General features: G+C 49.8%; 6 protein-coding genes across 6 annotated transcripts; 5 read left to right on the top strand and 1 right to left on the bottom strand.

Moving 5' to 3' along the window:
• Positions 1-339: 339 nt before the first annotated feature.
• TrAFT101_003130 (uncharacterized protein) lies at positions 340-3,138 on the top strand. Its single transcript, XM_066126786.1, has 2 exons — positions 340-1,372; positions 1,478-3,138. Exons 1-2 carry the CDS (start codon positions 1,110-1,112, stop codon positions 2,916-2,918), a joined length of 1,704 nt encoding a protein of 567 aa, XP_065982893.1. The 5' UTR covers positions 340-1,109; the 3' UTR covers positions 2,919-3,138.
• Positions 3,139-4,282: 1,144 nt separating this feature from the next.
• Positions 4,283-5,766, top strand: TrAFT101_003131 (uncharacterized protein). Its single transcript, XM_024907663.2, has one exon. It carries the CDS (start codon positions 4,461-4,463, stop codon positions 5,631-5,633), a length of 1,173 nt encoding a protein of 390 aa, XP_024764259.1. The 5' UTR covers positions 4,283-4,460; the 3' UTR covers positions 5,634-5,766.
• A 1,526-nt stretch (positions 5,767-7,292) lies between these two features.
• On the top strand, positions 7,293-7,907 carry TrAFT101_003132 (uncharacterized protein; the record flags this gene model as incomplete). Its single annotated transcript, XM_066126787.1, has 1 exon — positions 7,293-7,907. One exon carries the CDS (start codon positions 7,293-7,295, stop codon positions 7,905-7,907), a length of 615 nt encoding a protein of 204 aa, XP_065982894.1.
• A 2,400-nt stretch (positions 7,908-10,307) lies between these two features.
• On the top strand, positions 10,308-13,641 carry ARP6 (Actin- protein 6). Its single transcript, XM_024910529.2, has 2 exons — positions 10,308-11,176; positions 11,244-13,641. Exons 1-2 carry the CDS (start codon positions 10,600-10,602, stop codon positions 12,149-12,151), a joined length of 1,485 nt encoding a protein of 494 aa, XP_024764261.2. The 5' UTR covers positions 10,308-10,599; the 3' UTR covers positions 12,152-13,641.
• TrAFT101_003134 (uncharacterized protein) lies at positions 12,633-15,403 on the bottom strand. Its single transcript, XM_066126788.1, has 5 exons — positions 14,730-15,403; positions 13,735-14,659; positions 13,401-13,439; positions 13,238-13,330; positions 12,633-13,178 (listed from the first exon to the last, which is right to left on the bottom strand). The coding sequence occupies exons 1-5, from the start codon at positions 15,056-15,058 to the stop codon at positions 13,146-13,148; spliced, it is 1,419 nt and encodes a 472-aa protein (XP_065982895.1). The 5' UTR covers positions 15,059-15,403; the 3' UTR covers positions 12,633-13,145.
• Positions 15,404-16,774: 1,371 nt separating this feature from the next.
• TrAFT101_003135 (uncharacterized protein) lies at positions 16,775-19,809 on the top strand. Its single transcript, XM_066126789.1, has one exon. It carries the CDS (start codon positions 17,321-17,323, stop codon positions 19,583-19,585), a length of 2,265 nt encoding a protein of 754 aa, XP_065982896.1. The 5' UTR covers positions 16,775-17,320; the 3' UTR covers positions 19,586-19,809.
• The last annotated feature ends 598 nt before the right edge of the window (positions 19,810-20,407 follow it).

Consider the following 20,407-nt stretch of genomic DNA (forward strand, 5'->3'; position numbering starts at 1 on the left):
CAATGCAATGCCGAACAGCACCAAGCCCTTCTGCGTGTCCCTGAAGCCTTATCCCTGTCGGCATGCAGGAGAGCTGTCGACTTTTTTTTTGATTTTCTTTCGCAGCAAGCGCAGCTTCAGCTCGCCACTAAAAACACACAAATCTCTCAGTTACACCAGGGATCTTGGGGCACAGCAGCAGTATTCAGAAGCACTAGGCAAGCTTGTTGCAGTAGTGCTGGGACGATGCAAGCCTGCAACCCTTTCCAAAGCGACGGTGACGGAGGCACACTGAGGTTTCGAGATGGAGGTCCAGACTTGAACAGAACATCGGCAAGGCTTTTTTTTTATTTCATTCCTTTGATTTGATTACCTGTTATCGGCCGAATTGACTGCCGAACCACGGGGTATTAGGAGATTTTTTGCTCGAATACTACCTCACCAGCATATATACACACTTATATGCCGGCACTGGTGCTCCTAGCAGCATCGGCACATAGAAAACCAGAACACATGGTGTAATGGTCGTGCTAATAAGAAGAAGGACATGGCCTCCAGATCCTTCTCCAACTCTTTCACCAAAACCCCTCTTCAGCTCTCCCTCTTCTCTGCTTCGTATGAAGTTCCCTTGTCTCTGCATTGGCCAATAACATCTTCACATACCGGGTTATTTGGGGTCACGTTCTCATACGTACGCCGAAAGGAGCGCGGTCTTGTTCTTCCCCCAGTCAAGCCTTTTGAAAGAGGGGGCCCTTTTTTAGCCCCAGCCGAGCACCAAAAAAATACTACACGTTACTGAGGAGCAGAGCACGTCTCTGCGGCCGCGGACTTGGCAAAGCAAACAATTGGGGCTTTGCAGCCCGCGCATCGCGGTGGTTTGATTAAGCTGCTAGCATTAGACTCGCAACTATCGACTGATGATGTCGCCTGAAAGAGAAGTAGACCGATTAAACCGGCACGCATAGTGCCGAGATGGGTAAACCGGAGACGCAAGATGGAAGGGCTGTAAATCGAGCACACATGGACGCTGGATATAAGTCTGCCGGCCCGCGCATCCTCGCCGCATAATAGCTAGTTCATCCATCTTTGCTTTCCTCAGCGTTCTCTTCACCGTCGCTCCACCTCAAAAGATGCATCGTCTAGGAGCTGCGTTGCTTGCCATTGCGGGCTTTGCAGGTCTCGCTCATGCTGCACCCGCAAGCACGACGCCATGTTGCAAATGCTTTCCAGGCGATGCTTGCTGGCCCAGCGCCAGCGACTGGGCTGCGTTCAACAAGACCGTCAACGGGCGGTTGATTGCGACGGTTCCTTTGGGATCGCCGTGCCACGGTGATTCTTACAATGCGACGGAATGCCAGTTTCTGCAGGACAATTGGCTATATTCTCCGATTCAGTAAGTAGTGGAATGCGTTTGGTAGCATCTTCAAGATATTTCCCCAGATAATGCACGTACCATTCTTTGCCCCCGATCTCGTCTGACAGAGAGTCTGCGCGTCAGCTACAACTCGTCCTCGTCGGTTATGGCGCCCCTGTTCGCCAACGCGAGCTGCGATCCCTTTCAGCCAGAGGACACTCCTTGCACGCTCGGCAACTATGTGCGATATGCGGTCAACGTGTCCACTGCAGCCCATGTTTCGGCAACTCTCCAATTTGCGGCCAAGCGCAACATTCGCTTTGTCATTCGCAACACGGGACACGATTACAACGGCCGCTCGACCGGTGCAGGTGCCCTTTCTGTCTGGACTCACCACCTCAAGGACACCGAGATTTTGGATTGGGACGACCAGTTTTATACCGGCAAGGCCCTCAAGGTGGGAGCCGGTATCCAGGGCTTTGAGGCGCTTGAAGCCGCACACGCCGCAAACTTGATTGTGGTGACGGGAGAATGCCCTACTGTTGGTCTTGCTGGAGGCTACGTTCAAGGCGCCGGGCACTCAGCTCTTAGCACCATCTACGGCTTAGCAGCCGACAATGCCCTCTCATACGATGTGGTGACTCCCAACGGCACGCTCGTTACCGCAACCCGTACCCAGAACAAGGACCTCTACTGGGCGCTCAGCGGTGGCGGCGGCGGTAACTACGGCGTTGTCATCTCCATGGTGTTCCGTGCCCATCCAGACGATGTCGTCGCTGGTGCCAAGTTTGCCATTGATACTTCCTCGCTAGGTGATAGCGTGCTGTACTCAGTCATTGATGCTTTCCACGCAGCGCTGCCTGCCATTGTAGACTCGGGCGTGATGATCATCTACTTCTTCGGCCCAGGCTTCTTCCAGGTGCCCGCCATGACTGCGTACGGCAAGACCCAGGACGAGGTCGAGGCCATCCTGGAGCCCTTTGTCAGTGCGCTCGCTGAGCTCAACATCGACCTGGCTCCCACGTACACGCAATTCCCCAGCTACTTCCAGCACTTCCAGAACTACTGGGGCCCGCTTCCCGCAGGAAACATTCAGGTCGGCACCGACTTGTTTGGAGGCCGATTGATCCCCCGCTCGGTGCTCCCGAATTTCTCGCCGACGGCGCAGAAGCTAGTCGAGCTCGGCGTCACCTTCATCGGCGTGGGCCTCAACGTGTCAAACTTTGGCCTCGACAACGCCAATGCCGTGCTGCCGCAGTGGCGCTCGTCCATCGTCGAGGCCTCGCTTACGCTGCCGTACAGCTTCCAGGTGCCCTTCCAGGACATGATTAACACCCAGGACACAATCACCAACGTCGTGCAGCCCGTCATCGAGGCTGCCACGCCCAATGCCGGTGCCTACATGAACGAGGCTGATTTCCAGCAGCCTGACTTCCAGGACGTCTTCTTCGGCGTCAACTACCCGAAGCTGCTGCAGATTAAGCACAAGTATGACCCTAACAGCCTGCTGTATGCGAGAGCAGCAGTGGGCAGCGAGGTGTGGACAGTGGCTGAGAACGGCCGGATGTGCAGAACTCAGTCATGATGCGGTGACTGATTCGTGACGGCATGGAAAAATTCATGGTAGTGCTTTATTGATGTATGATGCGGTCTTCTAAAGACTTGGGATGAGATGATGCAATCCATAGCATAGTGATATTTTATAGCGCTGAACTTAAACAAAGAGAACAGAACAGATACAGGAAGATACCTGATAGCAGTACAGTAAAGATGACATCAAGGAAAATCAATCACTTACAGCCCGAGCCTCACCCCATATCGTGCACCCATCTTAGTACCACTTACCAGCACCCTGAACCTGGATATTCCCGTAGCGCCGATGCCGATAGATAAAACGCTGTACGCGGGCCCTATTATTAGATTGCCAAGATTACAAGATCTAGCGCAAGAGACGGACGCTTGTGTGATTAGTGGGTTGTAATGCACCATCTCGATCGGCACATGCCAGCCACTTTCGCTTCTGAGGATCAAGCAGATTGACTGCAGCAGTGCGGGATGCTACAGCGGAGTTTTTCTCTTCTGACTCGCTGCAACTGCACACAATAACAGAGGAGCTGCGTGTTATGCATCGTCTGCAGCGCCTTGGCTCGATTCGGGGTAATACCTACATATGTAACTCATACAAGAAGGATTTGTCTGCACTCCGTATGCATCTCGCTCTTCGGAGCACGAGCCTCGAGGATTTATTAGACGACGGATGCATGCAGTGCGGCAATTTTCCATTTTCAGCCTCGCAGAACTACGCGAGGGTTGACGCCTGCAAGCTTCATGTCGCCGGACCCTCTCGGCATCCAACCGCGTCTTGCTGCTACAGCCACAAGCAAGATGTTTGTAGACAGCATTGCATTTCCGTAAAATACGGCTTGTTTATCCGTAATACATGTGTTCATAATATCCGAAGGTGAATCTCGGCTTGGCGGAGTTAAAAGACGACGGGCCTTTTTTCTCTGGTTCTCTTTTTTAAGCTCGCATATTAAACGACGGAAGTTTATGCGGCGACAAGGTACTGTTACTCCGAGGAGAATCAATACCGTTCTCATCATCACTGCGCGCGCTCTCTGCCAGGCATATCAAAACATTACGAGGACAGAATTCTGAAATGGGCAACTGTGAAGGGAATATCGAATCAAACCAGCCCCTTTGTGGCGATCTGACCGTGATGCTTTAAATTCTGTACAACTCGGTACACGGAGCAACTCGGTATAAATACGGAGAGCAACGCACCCTACGCCACTTGCAACACATGTATACGTAGCATGTAGGATTAACGGCCATCTACTACTACTAAGTAACGGTACATGTGGCTTTTGCACTGTCAAATTCAGGGTCTTGGCTCTACTAGGCTATTCTTAGGACGGCCAAACTAGACGAAAGAAAAAAAAAAAAGGTTCCGGTTTCTCCGCTACTGTTCCGAGCATAGTTCCAGCACGCCGTATCTAGCTTTAGTTTCCATGATATCGACGCAGCCGTTAAATACTACAATGTTCCTCCTCGCCCACTCCACAATGCCTCTCTCTGCTGCCCTGCCATAACAAACCCGGCTGTTCAAGCCGTCAAGACTGTCGCAATGGGAGCCTCGCGAATGCCGCTCTCGCAGGTGCTGCCGCCCCTCATCCTGGGCACGGCCACCTTCAACCACCAGTATCATCCAGATCCCTCGCGCATGCCCTACGTCGATATTGTCCGGAGAGCGCTCGAGCACGGAATCAATGCCTTCGACACATCGCCCTACTACGGCCCTTCTGAGATCCTGCTGGGCCAAGCTCTGCGGCTCCTCACGCCGCCCCCGCCGCGAGAAGGATATTTCCTTGTAACAAAGGCCGGCCGAATCAAGTCCGACGAGTTCGACTACTCTCCAGCTTGGGTGCGCTACAGCGTCTGCCGCAGCTTGGAGCGTCTGGGCACGCGGTACCTGGACCTGGTGTATATGCACGACGTCGAATTTGTGTCTGCGGCCGAGGTTCTCCAGGCTGTCAAGGAGTTGCGCCGACTGCGCGACCAGGGCCTGATTCGCTATGTTGGTATAAGCGGATACCCTGTCGAGACCCTCGCCTCTCTGGCCGAGATGATACTGAGAGAGACTGGCGAACCCCTTGACGCTGTTCTCTCTTATGGCAACTTTTGCCTGCAAAACACTCAGCTCGGCCGGTCTGATTTCCTGCAACGGTTCCAAGCAGCCAGAGTCGAGTGTCTGCTAAACGCCAGCATGCTCAACATGGGCCTGCTGACGACCCGAGGTGTTGATAATGGCCCAATGGTGTCTTGGCATCCTTCGCCGCCAGAACTGCGAAAGGCCTGCACAAAGCTATCGCAAATCGCCAAGGACAATGGCGAGCACCTCGAGGGAGTGGCCATCCGGTGGGCTCTGGAACAATGGGCCCGCGCCGGAAAAGACTTTGGCACAACGGCCTATGTCGGGGCTGGCCCTCGCATCGGCGCAAGCGTCATGGGAGTGACGGCCATTACAGAACTCGACGAGACCTGGGATCTATGGAGAAGCGTTATTGGACCCGTGATTGGCGCCAAAGACGATGTCGCAACGCAGAGGAGTGACAAGATTACGAAGCTTGTTGAGGACAAGATGTGGCCTAGCCTGGGATCGTGGAAGGACCACGCCTGGGAGAGTGGTGGCGAGACGTTTGTGAATACCCGAGTCAATCCTGGACAGATTCCCAATGATGATGTGGCGGAGAGATGGGGGCTGGTTCCTTCAACAGCAGTTGTAGTTTCCAAGTTATAACGTGCAACGCCTAATAGTATATAGACTAGCATACCTTTTTCTTGTTATTTCATTTCGTTTCTCACATAAATTCCTAAAGTACATACCACCGCAATACACCAATTACCATAATCACCGAATCTCGCAAGAAGCCTCGCCAATAAAAAATCTGTCAAATGTTCACAACTGCCCATAGCTGTCTCCTTGATAGGCCACTGCGCTCCCCTTTACTCTCGTTACTTCAAACTTGTGATTTACCCTGACAGCTGGGACCTGACCAATGAGACCACTGGCAATGCGGTCGTCTTCCATTTTGATGTGTTATATCTCTCGATGAGAGACTGTGATTTAAGGCAGCGATTTCTTCAAGAGGCTAATAACTCTAGTTATGTCTTGGAGAAGTGTGTCATAAGATCTCTTTGGCTTCTTTTCAAAGCTCCTTGATATCCTCTAATATATTGCTAAGGAATCGCTCAGCGACTTCAGCCGTATCTGCGTCATCATTGACTGCTTGACTCTCTCTTGTTTGGGCATCCGGAAGAGTACCACTACAGATTTCCCGCTAGTCATCTCTGCAGTTTCGACTTCGAGATGCATCTCACTTACAAAAGCAAGTACTTGCGCTTTTGGCAGATCTCTCTGGGTTGTTAGAGGATGCCTTGGATATTTTACGGGGAAGCAAGGTGCCGTGGGATCAAATTGAAGACGACGATATCTCGGACGATGAACCTGACCCATTGGAAGATGCCGGTGAAGACGGCGAGTTTCCAACCACTGAACTAGAGCAAATCGCCTCCATCGTACCAGATACTGTCAATTGTCTTCTAAGGTTAAGCGTCGCTATAAGAAATCCGGCTCCTCACGATCGTTTTGCGGCATCCATTCCAATAGCTGTATCAGATTATGAGTTCTTCGATATTCAACATGTCCACGCGAAGTTTCCAAAAATAGACAGCCTCCTAGCTCGGAGGCTAGGAAATACAATTTCTAGGCGACGACAGTACTTCAGATATCGGGAAAGCCACCATTTGAAGCTTGCTCATGGCTTAGACCCCAAACAACCCAAAGATCAAGCAGATGGCGAAAGTACTATTGCAAGCTCAATACCGGATCACACTAAGAGTGCTGGCTTTGGTAATATATTGCCTGCGATAGATGAAGATGCTATCTCGGATGCAGGTATTTCACAAACATCGTTTGCATCTTCCTTTGCAGGCACAGAGAGACTTCGCATTCCACCTTTTCTCAAAGGCGCCGAAAGTGGTCCTTTTGAATGCCCTTTTTGTTACATGATTATCACAGCTACAAACAGAGCGTCATGGAAGTAAGTTAAGAACATCGAAATCTCTGCCCCCTTTCATGTAATACAATGGACGCTGACAACAGCCATGAAGGCGGCATGTATTTGCCAACCTCAAGCCATATGTCTGTCTCGCAGAGGATTGTACAGCAACAGAAAAGTGGTTTGCCAGAAGGCATGAATGGATTTTACACGAGATCCAAAGCCATTGGAAGTTATACGCATGTCCATACTCATGCAGCAAGATATTTCAGTCCCGATCTAAGTGCGTGGAACATGTTCAGAAAAGCCACTCTGATTTGACCCCAGAACATCAGCTTGAGGCTATGATAAATCTCAGTTCTAGACCTATTGAAACTGGAAATGGTGTGCTTTGCCCCATGTGCCAGGAGAGCCTTAACACGGTGGGAAAGTATCAGCGCCATGTCGGAAGACACCAAGAACAGCTTGCAATTTTCGCTCTTCCCTCTACGCAATTTCGAGATACTGAAGATGACCATGATAGCGACAAGAGCAGCCCTCATCGGAGCGATGTGGAATATGATAGTATTGATTCTGCCGATGATGGGGTACATTTAGAGAAGGTCAGTTTTGATGATGAAAATCCAACAAGAGAACGTTATCCAGGCATATCCAACCCCGATCCCGAAAATTATGATAGCGATAGTAAACGCCAACGTATCGATGAAAGAGGAATGGATGGCAATAATCCTATTCAAAGTGAACAGCTCTACTCTCAGTACAGCAGCGATGAAGAGAGCACTATATACCAACTTGATGATGCACGAAGCTCTCGCATAGACCGCAAGGCACTACCTCATCGCCCTGGCGCAACCAGCCAGTCCGGTGTCCACAGCCGCATTTATTCTCCGCTGCGTGGCCCATATGAGGATGCCCCGTATGAGCATATTCCATTTGAACCCTATGACTCTGAACACATTACTTATGAACACGCATCCTACGACCCATCTCTAGATCCTCACGATTATTCATGATTACGGCTACAGAAAAGTATGTACAATGAATAAATTGAATTTACGAAAGTACAATACACTTAACTGGGACCGCAACAATGCAGGCACATGGCGCAAGTGTATCATCTTTATACATCGAAGTTAGCGAGATCAATAAATGCCTCTCAAGTACCCTACCAATCCCTTTCACTGTTGAATCATTATACCAGGCATCTAAATGTGAAGACACCGCTGCCAACCCATCTAGGCAAGAGGGCACCAAAAATTTGGACCACGCAAGTACATGTAGCATCGTTGCTGCATCTGGCTTAACCGACGAATCCCTGGAACAAAATTATAAATCTCCTAGGGTCAATTTGAGAAGCAGCGAGATGCGTAGTTGTTAGAAGCAGCCAAACATACGCGTTGCCTTTGATAATCTGGAGCGGAATCTCACGAGCCAGTTACTTATAAGCATACGCCTTACGACCCTTCGCTTGCTACTAGTAACATTTAAATTAGCTGAAGTTGAACGCAAAAAAGGCGAAATCGCCACTTGTAGGAGTAAAGGAGGTAAGAAGCCTCAGACCCCTTTGCCTAAAAAACTGGCATATATCTCAGAAATTCCAGAATCTCTTCTCATCTTCCGTTCAAGAGAGGGCCTTAATCTCCTTCTAAACTCATGAAGGAATAGTCTAATCATACGAGATGCGTCCCATAGTCGCAAGTTCGGTATATCCCCTAAGGAGGCGAGGCACGTTCGCCTGGCGTCCTTCCTGTACAAATTGTCTAGCTTACCTAGTGGACGAAAACAATGAAACAAACATATATGTATCTTTACAAAGCGATCCTTGTGACGCATCCCGTCTCTCCCTCGTATACAATACCAGTTGTGTATATCACTACCAATGAACATTAGCCATTGTATGTTATTTTCTTTTTTTTGAGTTCCATTTAGATTTATAAATCGTACCTTCAATGTAGTATGTGGTAGATATTTGATAGCTAACAACTACTTCGTCAAAAATACAGATTTGTCTTCATGATGAATTCTGTGAGTGCCCCTCTATATTACATACCTATAAGACTAATAAGTCGACTTTCATAATCTTTTAGTTCCAACATATTCGCATATTGTGCACAAAAATACCAATATTTGACTCTCTTGGATGATCACTATAATTTGGTGCAAGCCGAAAGTCTGGACAATGGAGTTTTTTAGTACTTGTTTATCATGGAGTGATCGTTCAACTCTAGTCTGACATTAAATTGTTCAGAATCTCTATGTCCCCCCAATTAAGATGAAATGCGTTCCCTGTGTAAAGCAAAGAAGCGCCGCAATCTTTTTGTAGTCTACAATGCCTGAAGAGCTGTCGATCGAAGTTTGTCTGGAAAATCGGTTACTATTAACTTTTAGCATTGAGTATGTCTTAAAAATCAAGAAGATGATATCGCCAAGAGAGCTTTTAGTTGCTTTCCCATCTCTTGGAAGATACTGTGAAAGTAAGACACAATCCCCTTATCACTGTAACCCATATTCATTGTGACATTGCCTCCCAGTTGCTGCGCCAGTTGCTGCCGTAACTGAACAGGTCTGCAATAAATGGACCTGAAATGGCGTAATAAAGTTTTATGTTAGACTCGTCGCTCTCTCAGGCCTTTTCACGATCTCATATATTTAGCTACCCGCCGATAAGATGATTACGGGTGATTTGACGCCTCAGTCCTTCGGCGTCTGACGATAGGCGACTACCCCAGGCAATAAATTTTCTTAGCGACAGGTGATCCAGTTACAGAAGATTTGGTGGACCAAAAAAAATATGAGTTCTCTACGTTATCGATGGAGTCATGCCACGTATCATAATCCTCCACGGTAAAGAGCTTCCCCCCTGTACCAACGCCTTGAAGAACTCTCTTCTCCAAGCGAGTTACTCTTGTTTTTTTTTTTTTTGGAGACCCTTGAACTGTTGTTCAAAGAAATCCCAAGCATTGCCGGAAAATATACATTAGTCTTCCGCGGCTTGATGGATACGATGGTTGGGAATATCTTTATGAAAAAGCAGAGCTAATATGCGCTGATAATTGTCATCAATTTTCTCAACTGTTTTGAGTATTTTGAACACATTATATACCCTTTCGTTTCGCGATACTTCACCATGTACTCTAATTCTGGGCGTGGCCGGAGGGGCCTGTCGACGTACTCCATGTAAAATTCTGGTGGCGGCATTCATATTCTTAGCTTTTAATGTTAGTAGCCAGCGATATTGTTGTCAAAAGGGCTTAAAATTGAAGTATAGGTTAATTGTGGGCATAAAGAACGTAAAGAATATTGACTGTGAATAGATACTAATCAGGTAGCAGTGGCTGCACAGCATGCATGTCTTCACCTTGGCGACAAAAAGATAGGTTTTCCAATATACATTTCTATTTTGCATGTAAGAAGCGGCATATCCTACATGGCCATGCTACAAATTGAGAAATTCCACTGACTTCAATTACAATGACTATATGGTCTGCATTTCAGTCTGGCAGCTTGGGTGGTTGTAAAGGGCTGCCATAATATTACCTTGCAGCCAAAACAATCATTGACATTGAACAAGCAGTTTTGCAGTACAAGAAAATCATTGGTGTTAAACCATTGACCTTTATTTATAACTACGAAGACCATCCAATATAGAAAATCGCTCCAAGACTCGGAAATGGAGGTTTTAGGTTGCTCAGTAGACAATGGGTGATGTCGGGTTACGACACTTATGTAATACCAGCAGCTCAGACAACTGCACCCGAGGCTTTCCACTTTTGGCTGGAGCTTTTGCATCCATCCCACTCTCTTCCGGCTTTTCGCGAATTCGGATCTTCTCCTCTCTTCCACCACATGGCGGGAGGTCGCAAGCCCAAGGTCGCGGCTCCAGCTCGCCCTCAGAACACGCTCGTCCTCGACAATGGCGCCTGGACGCTGAAGGCGGGCCTCGTTTGCGGCGGCTCCATCCCCGAGCCTCGCGTTATCCCAAACTGCATCGCGCGCGATCGCTCAAGGAAGATTTACGTTGCGTCGGAGCTCGACAAATGCCGCGACTTTAGCGAGATCCAGTTCCGGCGGCCCGTAGAGAAGGGCTATTTGGTCAACTGGGAGGCACAGAAGGAGATTTGGGACCAGGAGCTGTTTGGCGACAAGGCACAGTTCAAATGCGACCCCAGCGAGACCAGGCTGATGCTCACGGAGCAGCCAAATGCGCTGCCCGTGCTGCAGACGAACTGCGACCAGATTGTCTTTGAGGAGTATGGCTTCTCCAGCTACTACAGAGGCATTGGTATGTCGTCGTTGAGCAACCTAGCTGGCATGGATATGATCCCATACTAACTCGCATACGCTACCAGGGTCGACGTTCAATGCGTACCACGACCTGCAAAGCCTCTTCCGTACGCCCAAAGACGCCCTTACAGCTGCCAACACACCGGCTGAGATCATGCTGGTCGTCGATTCTGGCTTTTCGCACACAACAATCACTCCCCTCCTCGGCGGACGACCCCTCCACTCGGCCATCAGAAGAATCGACATTGGCGGCAAATTTCTAACAAATTACATGGCTCGCCTCATTTCCCTGCGCCATTTCGACATGCGTAACGACTTGTACATTGTCAACGAGATGAAGGAAGCGTCGTGCTACGTCTCTGCCGACTTCAAGAGCGATCTAGAACGTACATGGAAAGGAACCAGAGGAGAGAAGCGCGAGGATTACGTATCCGGAGCTGGGATCGTCAAAGATTACGTTCTGCCAGATTTCCACACTAGGCATAAAGGCATCCTCCGTGAATACGATCCCGCCCAGCATGCAAAATCCAGAAAGCTTGCCGCAACAGGACACTCGGAAGAGGACGTTTTGACACTACGTAACGAACGCTTCACCGTCCCGGAACTAATCTTCCGCCCGTCGGATGTAGGTATGCGACAGCCCGGTCTTGCAGACGCCATTCAGCAATCTCTACACGAGCTACCGATTGGACTTTGGCCCGGCCTCCTCGCCAACATTGTTGTGGTCGGCGGAAGCTCTCTGTTTGACGGGTTTATTCAGCGGCTGCAGAAGGAGCTCGTGCAGCTTGTCCCCGATGACTGCATCGTCCGCGTTGCACGCCCTGCAGATCCCATCACCAACACATGGTACGGAGCGGCCAACATGGCAAATCACCCAAATATAGAGAAAGTGGTCGTCACGAAGCAAGAGTACGAAGAAAACGGCAGTGCATGGATAGCCCGCAAATTCTCAACAGGTCTCTTGACTCCCTGAACAAGGGCAAAGCCTTGGACGTTTCATTGACACCCTGCAGCGTCTCTGTTGCCTAGTGTTTAATTTTCTGAGCCGCCCAAATGTGAAATGAGGCGGCCTGGGCGCCGGATAGGCTGTCACGACTACTCACTATGATCGGATATGAACGCGGATGTGTGTCTGGACACGCCGAGAAAAGAGAAAGCAGAACGAGTTGGAGTAATTGGCTGTTACATATAGCAAGACATTACCACGACGGCAACGAATTTCCCACGTCTTGGCATACAATATCAGAGGATGTTTATACGCCACAGCGGAGCTTTCGGTTGAACCAAATGCAAGGAAATTCCGCCAAGCAGACGAATTATCACTGTCTCGGGGAACGTTAAACTGCTACATGTACAGCAAGACGCTTAGATTACGCCGAGACGCGCGTCATGTCATCCATGCAGTCGCACTGCAGCAAAACCAAGACACTGAACTTATGCAACGAGAAGAGAGGGGTTTGCGGGGAGAGGCTACAGTCAGTCAATTGATTTGATTTCAGAGCCTAGGCTAAGTATACTCAAATAACAAGCCATCCAGTCAGGTCTCATCTGGCTGATTTCCCCATCAAATCACTCAAAGCGGAGTATCAATTACGTCTATCGCGCTTAAAAAAAAAAGAGAAAAAAACTTTCGATACAGCTCGTACTTCGCACTTCTCGGCATGCTTCGGTGTTTCGGCATCCTCTAGTTTATATGCATCGCGCTTATCACTGGGTATTATCGAGCTAGATTGAGTGTGGATGAAGGTGGCTTGATGCAAAGTTGAAAGGAGATTCGCTCATCATACTCCATACGCCGTCATGAGTTGGGAGTTTTATGCCCGAACTGTTCAAGGGGAGAGGTTCCATTCATTGGTGGGACAAATTAGAGGAAGAAGAGATTCTTTGTCGATCAAAGACGACCTAGGCCTCGGCCTCGAGACACACACCCTACATCAATAGTTAGCACTTGCACTCTAGCTTAGAATTCAAGTCAAAGGGAGGTGAGCATTACAGTCGCACTATCATCTGATGCGTTAGCAATCGGTGAATTCGTTTACCATTTTGGCGTGATACTTACGTGGTTCATTGAACATCCTTCGTTGTGTGTGGTACAATAGCCAGCGCAGCATTTCTTGCATACTCGCTGGGTACGATAAATGCAGTCATCGCACTATGTTTTGATCACCATATCAGTTCTCTGGTAGAGTAATAACCACGAATGAAGCAGGAATAATACTCACGTTGTTGCCGCATTCCCAGCAGCTCTTAGATACTCGTGGCTACGCATTAAACTGTCAGCGGAACGTTCTCCATGAATAATGCACTGTAACGATGCCTCTTTTGACGCTGTAGCAGCTGCTACAGCGTCAAAGGAGGCTAGAGTTGGAACAAACGCTGCGTACAAATTCGAGAGGTCTGTTTTCGAGACTGGCCTGATCGGCTGGTCCAACCCATCCCGGCTCGTCATGTCGCAGGCTTTTTTTTTTTTTTTTTTTTTTTGTTTCTTCAAGGGCCATTTGTCTCCTCCTCCTGGGCTCGAGCGAGTGTACATGGGTGACAGAGACCGTTTCGTACCTTGACTTTCATAGTCGGAGCTTCAAGATCCAAATCGCCAAAGTCATTGACCGTATCGTCGTCAACGATGGCGATTTGTGTTGCATAATGGCCTCCTGAAATCTGGCCGGGAAACTCATAGCATGATTCACACCACCATTTATTGCAGCATGTGCAGTACCGCTCGCGGATGCAATCCATACATCTGGGCACAAATGAAGTCTCTTGGTCTTTGGGCGTAGTTGCCGCCCGAAAGGATGAAGAGAGAAGAGGCAACGGAGCCAGCAGCGGCAAGCTGGCATCTGGGCTAATACCGTTCGGATAAGTGAAGCCTTCGGGGGCTTTGTGGCAATTCTCACAGCCTGACAGGGCATATGTAGCCACGGCGGGAGCGCTGTCAGCATCGGATCCGCCCTTAAAGACGGGCGAGTTGCGATGGCGCGGGCCTTGGCAAAGCACAGCATCGAAGGCGATGATGCCTCGACAAGCAAGCATGCAGTTGGCCCACTCCTGACTGACAGGTCGAGGGATGATGCGGCCTTTCTTGGACCACCAAGCGTCTCCCTCCTGCTTCAAAGAAGATGCCAGAGCAGTTTGGCTCTTCTTATTCCACTCCGTGCTAATAGACGATGCGGATGGGCCGGACGGCTTCGCCGCAGCCAAGACGTCCTTTGAACCGAAGACGTAGAGCGCCTTGAGCTTGGGAGAGCCTGCTCGCCGAGTTGAACGACAAGCATACTGCAGTGCCTGGCGAAGTTTGGCCTGGTTCAGGTTCTTGACATCCCGGATAGATAAAACGCGGACATTGAAGGCCGCATCGTTGATAATCTCATGGCAGAGTTCCGAAGTCACGGAAAGCCCGTCGAGAACTAGAGTCTGGACATTTTCCAGAATGTGCTGTCGTCTAAGGGTCGACAAGATGCCCCTCAGCGGGCCAGAGTAGAAGCTGCGGTAAAAGTGAGCTTAGGATCGTACGACATTGATGACGATGCAGGGGCTTTGCTCTTTGCACTCACTCATCTTCAGTGACGTTTTCATCTAGTTGGACATTGCGCCAGACCTCGCCTCCATGGTCGATCTTGTCAATCTCAAACTTGAGAGCCTTGATGTGAGTAAGATCAAGATGGCGAAACACTCCCGGGGTGCCAAAGAGGAGGGCTCGGAAAGCTCGGTTCGTGGCAGCTAGGCTTAAGATGCTCGAGATGGACAAGTAGGGAATAACGTGGCTTAGGACAAGGGAGTTGTGGATGGTGTCATAGAGGGAAGTGGTTGGTTCCTCTGTCACCGTCGAGGCCAGTAGTTGGAGCTCTTCGCGCGTTGGGTCGTTGAAGGTAGCTAAGCTCATGTCAGGCTACCAGACCTCGCAGCACAAGAGACTTCGCGGGCGATGGGAGAACGTCGCAGGCGAGGTAGGAAAGATATGCGTGAGCTCGTAATGGCTAAATTGAACCACGACGAGGAAATATAGATGAAGAAAAACAAAACAATACAGCTTTTTGAGGATGCAGATGAGAAGGTGGGGGTGAGTTTTGGGGAAAGCCTTCCGTGTACTTCAAGTAGCAGCACTGTAAGGCAGATGGCAGCTGGAATAGCTTTCAGACACAGTGGGATCTAGAAATCAGCGCTCAACGCTTTATTCTAGAAAGCATGTATGTCAATGGATTAGAGAAAGATGAAGGATGCTGAGAGTGAGCACAGCATGAGGGTTGGGAGCTGTGATATAGGTAGGCAATAGACAGCCGTCTGTAATACGATTGGCGGATTGCCCGAAATGGATGCCCTACCTAATAAGCTACAAGTAATAGCTATTACTACCTCCTCACCTTGCTTAGATGGCGCCTGTACGCTGCGGGCACACGTGTTATACGCCGGTACAACCTTGTTTATAAGCAGTAAGACAGCTCTCAGATTACACGTCGCTGGGAACCAGAACCGCCAGTCAGAGCAGAGCGGGCTACTTGCTCGTGCGTTGCTGGCGCGCATAGAGCAAGACGTGGCCGAAGCTTGCTGTATGGAACCGTCTGAATGGGAGCGCGAGAGGGCTGCCACATAGAGTATAGAGCTAGCTTGGCTAAGACAGGGCCATCTTGGACTAAAACAGCACTTTCTCCTTATCAGGTTATGGTGGCCAATCCAGATGCAACGGGAGATTGGGGGCGCCGGATGGCCAGATGGGGGGCCAGCTGTATGTGCTTCTGGCGGGTAGCTCGTGCGCTGAGCTCCTAATTTCCCAGCAGCGCCAGCGGCGGCTGTATGATGGTTCGATCGGTTGATGGGTGCTGCAACGAACCGGCTCGACTAGACCAGGCGAGGCCAGGTGAGCCCAAGGGGAGAAGCGCCGAGCACCGAAGCCTCCACCAAACCAGGCCCTTCCTACGGATATGGATCGGCTGAGATGGAGGGTTTGTTTGTGGCGAATGGGCGGCCAAGACGTAATGCGTTTATGTAGCACATCTGGTCGGTATGTAACGTCCCTAGAGATTCGTCATTTGCAGTGCCATGATCTGGCTGGGCATCTAGCGGGCGAGTCAGGGCGGGCAATGATTAGCAGCAGCTTGGAGGTTGGTCCGCAGCTCTCATCGTCCCAACGGCTGCCACCCCAATATCTGAAATCCTGCCTCCCTATTCACTGAGGATCACTGTTGAGGCGGCCGCAGGCCGAATCTGGCGACATGGAGTGCGGGGGACCACCACCTCAGTAAGAGACAGACAAGCGAAGGGCGTTTGTTCGTCGCATTGTTGATTCACTCCAAATTCCAAAATCCTATACTCGGCACCATGACCTCGAGTACACAAGCACTTGCTATTGATTCGCCCACCTACTCATATCATAAAATGTTGCTGCCTTGACTAGGTGCTATTCCATTCTTGATTTTTTTAGGCGCCCCTCTTAACGCCTCTTTCGTTTCATTCAGGGTCTTTATGTGCCGGAAGTGCGGAGCCCTGCCGCTCACCGTCCGGACTGATGAGCAAGATCGCTCGGCGTGGGGGAGAGCTCTTGATTTGGCCGTATCGCGGCTGAATAGTGAGTGGTGCTATTTGCGGGGGCATCGTGGCCCTTCTGTGGCATAACAGAGCTCCCATAACTTTTTTCCCCTCTCTGTTTTCTAATCAACTTTACCTGGTTGCGCTTGTGTATGCAATAATCAGTGCCTCCTGTACTGAAAGCAACTCCAAATTTGGTCGTTACCCAGATAATAAGCCCATGATGGGAAGGAATTCGATTCAACGAAGGGGATGCCAGGCAGTACACGTGATCTAGCACGTGTAGCCTATCTTATCAAAAGGCGCCAAGAACTCTCCCTGCATCTGTGCAACGCCATGGAAATTGGCGGAATGCTGACTTATCGCCATTGCCCCTCTAGGCGTTTCTGGCCGCGTCTTCAGCTGTCGCCTCGTGATGGCGTACAAGTAATGCTGGCCTTCAATTTTTAATCTTTAGAATCGCGATAGCTATGAACCGGAAGCTATTTGTATTGATCGACTTCTGTGCAATTCTGTAGCTCTTTGCCCTCGTCTTCCTCCTGCAATCCACCTACCATCTATACCTTGTTGCATAGCGAAAAAGCTGCCTTTGGGCGCCGTATAAGACCGAATAGGCAGCACCATGGACGAGCCAATCTCTCTCCGGTGGTCAGACACGTTCGCCATCCTCCCTCACTCCGATCCGAGCTGCAGCAAGCTCCCGGGAGACAAGATCATTCTCCCTCCGTCTGCCCTTCAACAGCTGCTCTCGGCTGCGTCTTCTCGGGCAGCACCGTCTGGCAGCAACGGCTACTTCGGCTCCAGCCACTTTAGCACTCCAGTATACGGACAGGAAACTCAACAGCTCCCTAACCCTTTGATATTCCGACTTGTTAATCCGAAAAATCATAATGTGGTGTATGCTGGAATCAGAGAATTTTCGGCTCCCGAGGGGACCATGGGCTTGAGTTCATTGCTCCTCGAGGCTCTTGCCATTGGACCCGATGATTACGTATCGTTGAGCTCTGATAATGCTGAGGTTGAAGATGCTGAGGATTCCACAAACCAAAATGCCGTCCCCAAGGGCGGCCGGATAACAGTACATGCTGAACAACTTCAAAAAGGAACGTACGTGCGACTGCGACCTCTCGAAGCTGGATATAACCCGGACGATTGGAAGCCATTGCTAGAACGCCAGCTCCGGCAAAACTTTACAACATTGACAAAGAACACAGTCATTCCTGTTCAGGGCTCACAGGGAGAAAGCTTCAAGCTGCTCGTGGATAAGTTTGCGCCTGATGGTGACGGTGTCTGTGTGATTGATACGGATCTGGAGGTTGATATTGAGGCGCTGAACGAAGAGCAAGCCAGAGAGACAATGCGCCAAATCATGGCACAGGGACAATCGGGCTCCTCTGGCAGTTCCAAGGGTGGCGATTTGGACATCTGGAAAGATGTTGAAGGTCGGGTGGTGCCCGGCGAATACGTCGACTATACGCTTCCGTCTTGGGACCGATCACAAGATTTAGTCGTCACTCTAAGTGGCATATCTGATGCGGACAGCTTAGATCTTTTCATCACACCGAAATCGCGACAACAGAGGGCATTGCCTCGAGAAGCTGTCCATGTCTTTGGAGATTTTTCACCTGCTCAGTACGGTGTCAAATCCATTACGATATCGCCAACCAATATCGAGCTCGAGGATGCGGAGAGTCTACTCATTTCTGTCCACGGTTATCAAGATCCCGACTCGGGCGTAAAATCGACAACGCCAGTTGCCTACACTATCCGGGCAAAGGTTGCTCCCTTGGAAGGAATTATAAGCGAGGCACCCATGGAACTTGACAAAGAAGAACATTCCGCGGATGAAGAGCAATGTACAAACTGTTTACAGTGGGTCCCCAAGCGAACTATGGTTCTACACCAGAATTTCTGTTTGAGAAACAATATTCTCTGCCCCGTCTGCAAGTCGGTATTCAAAAAAGGTTCGCCCGAGTATGAGGCCCACTGGCACTGCGATCATGATGAGGCTCATGGAGATTCGCCCCTGAGCAAAGCCAAGCACGATAGGCTGTTTCACACGGATTACAACTGCCCGTCTTGTGAATTTTCGACCAACTCGCTCTCAGATCTAGCACGTCACCGCACAACCGTGTGCCCTGGCAAGATTATCCTCTGTCGATTTTGCCATCTTGAAGTTCCTCAAGAAGGAGACCCCTTTAACCCGTCACCCGAGGTTGTGCTTTCAGGAATGACAGCCCATGAATTGGCGGACGGTGCTCGTACTACCGAGTGCCATCTATGTGATAAGATCATTCGCCTACGAGACATGGAAACTCACCTGAAGCACCATGAACTCGACAAGGCGGTCCGATCGAAGCCCATTGTCTGTCGAAATGTCAATTGTGGACGAACGCTGTACGGCATTGGGCAAAGGGGCCAGATTGGCACTCCGAGCTCACCCGTCAGAGGCCCAGCAAACGACATTGGTCTCTGCTCAATATGCTTTGGGCCCCTGTATGTCAGCATGCATGATCCGGAAGGAAAGTCTCTACGGCGAAGAATAGAGAGGCGATACCTCAGTCAACTGATTACGGGATGTGGGAAAGCGCACTGCACCAACGAATGGTGCAAAACTGGGCGAGTGAATTCTGGACTTGAGCCCAAACGGTCATCCGCCGCAGCAGTACTCCCTATCGTTAAGCCCCTTTTACCTGGGGCACTCAATCCGTCGGAGCCAGCATATCTCTGTGTTGACGAAACGAGTCAGACCAGCCGCAAACTGGCAGAGCTTGTGGCTGCTGAAAAGGGTTGGGATCTGGAATGGTGCGTTGCCGCTGCTGAAGGCGAAAGGGCAGATATTGATAGGATGAGAGATTGGCTGCAATCATGGGCACCGAGAAGATGACTCGGCAGTGGGATAATGAAATGATGAACAATTGTTGCATGGGATTGCATTGCATTACATTACATTGCATTGTATTGCGTTGATCAAAGATAGATACCCTGAGGATGTTGGAGCTCTACACTTGAGACGAAGAATGAGACAGTTACCTAATTATGAACAGCATATATAGACTCGCCATAGAATTATAGCATTTTCATTCTCCTTTTGAAACATATAAGCCTTGAACAATCGGTTTTTACACACATCTACAGCTAGTGAGAATCAGCCAATCTCTTGACGGGCTAAATGCTTCCCACGGCCGGGCCGGAAGCTAGGGGCACTATTTCACATGCGTGCCCTGATGATGACGTTAACTCGCAGGGCGTGCCGATCAATGATCTCACCATGAGCGACCACCTTTCCTTACGAGGCAATTCAATAAATGGTAACAACTTGAAGTCTTCCTTGTGAAACTACTTTTGCAAAGGCTGTTATTTCCATATACAACAGGGACAAAATAAAGCAGACAAGCAAGAAAAGCCAAGGTGCACTACACCGCCAGATACCGGATAATAGTGCGCGCGCAGCAGCCGGAAGGATTGCGGGCTAACGGTTTTGTGCATTTGCTGGATGAGGCTTGACTGAGACCAAAAGTCCGGTTCCGGCAGTGACAGGGTTCAGTGAAAATTCAAGAAGCAGCAGCGTAAGGCATGGATGGCTGGCTAGCTGTTGGATAGATTGTTGAGTAAAAGGATAATACAACCCAATCCAGTGGTGAGCAATAAGCAGCCCGGGGATTACAATTAACAAGCCCATCATCGTTGCGCGTAACAATTAAATACC

This window comes from Trichoderma asperellum, chromosome 2 (genome assembly GCF_020647865.1).
Source record: "Trichoderma asperellum chromosome 2, complete sequence".
NCBI classification, from domain to species: domain Eukaryota; kingdom Fungi; phylum Ascomycota; class Sordariomycetes; order Hypocreales; family Hypocreaceae; genus Trichoderma; species Trichoderma asperellum.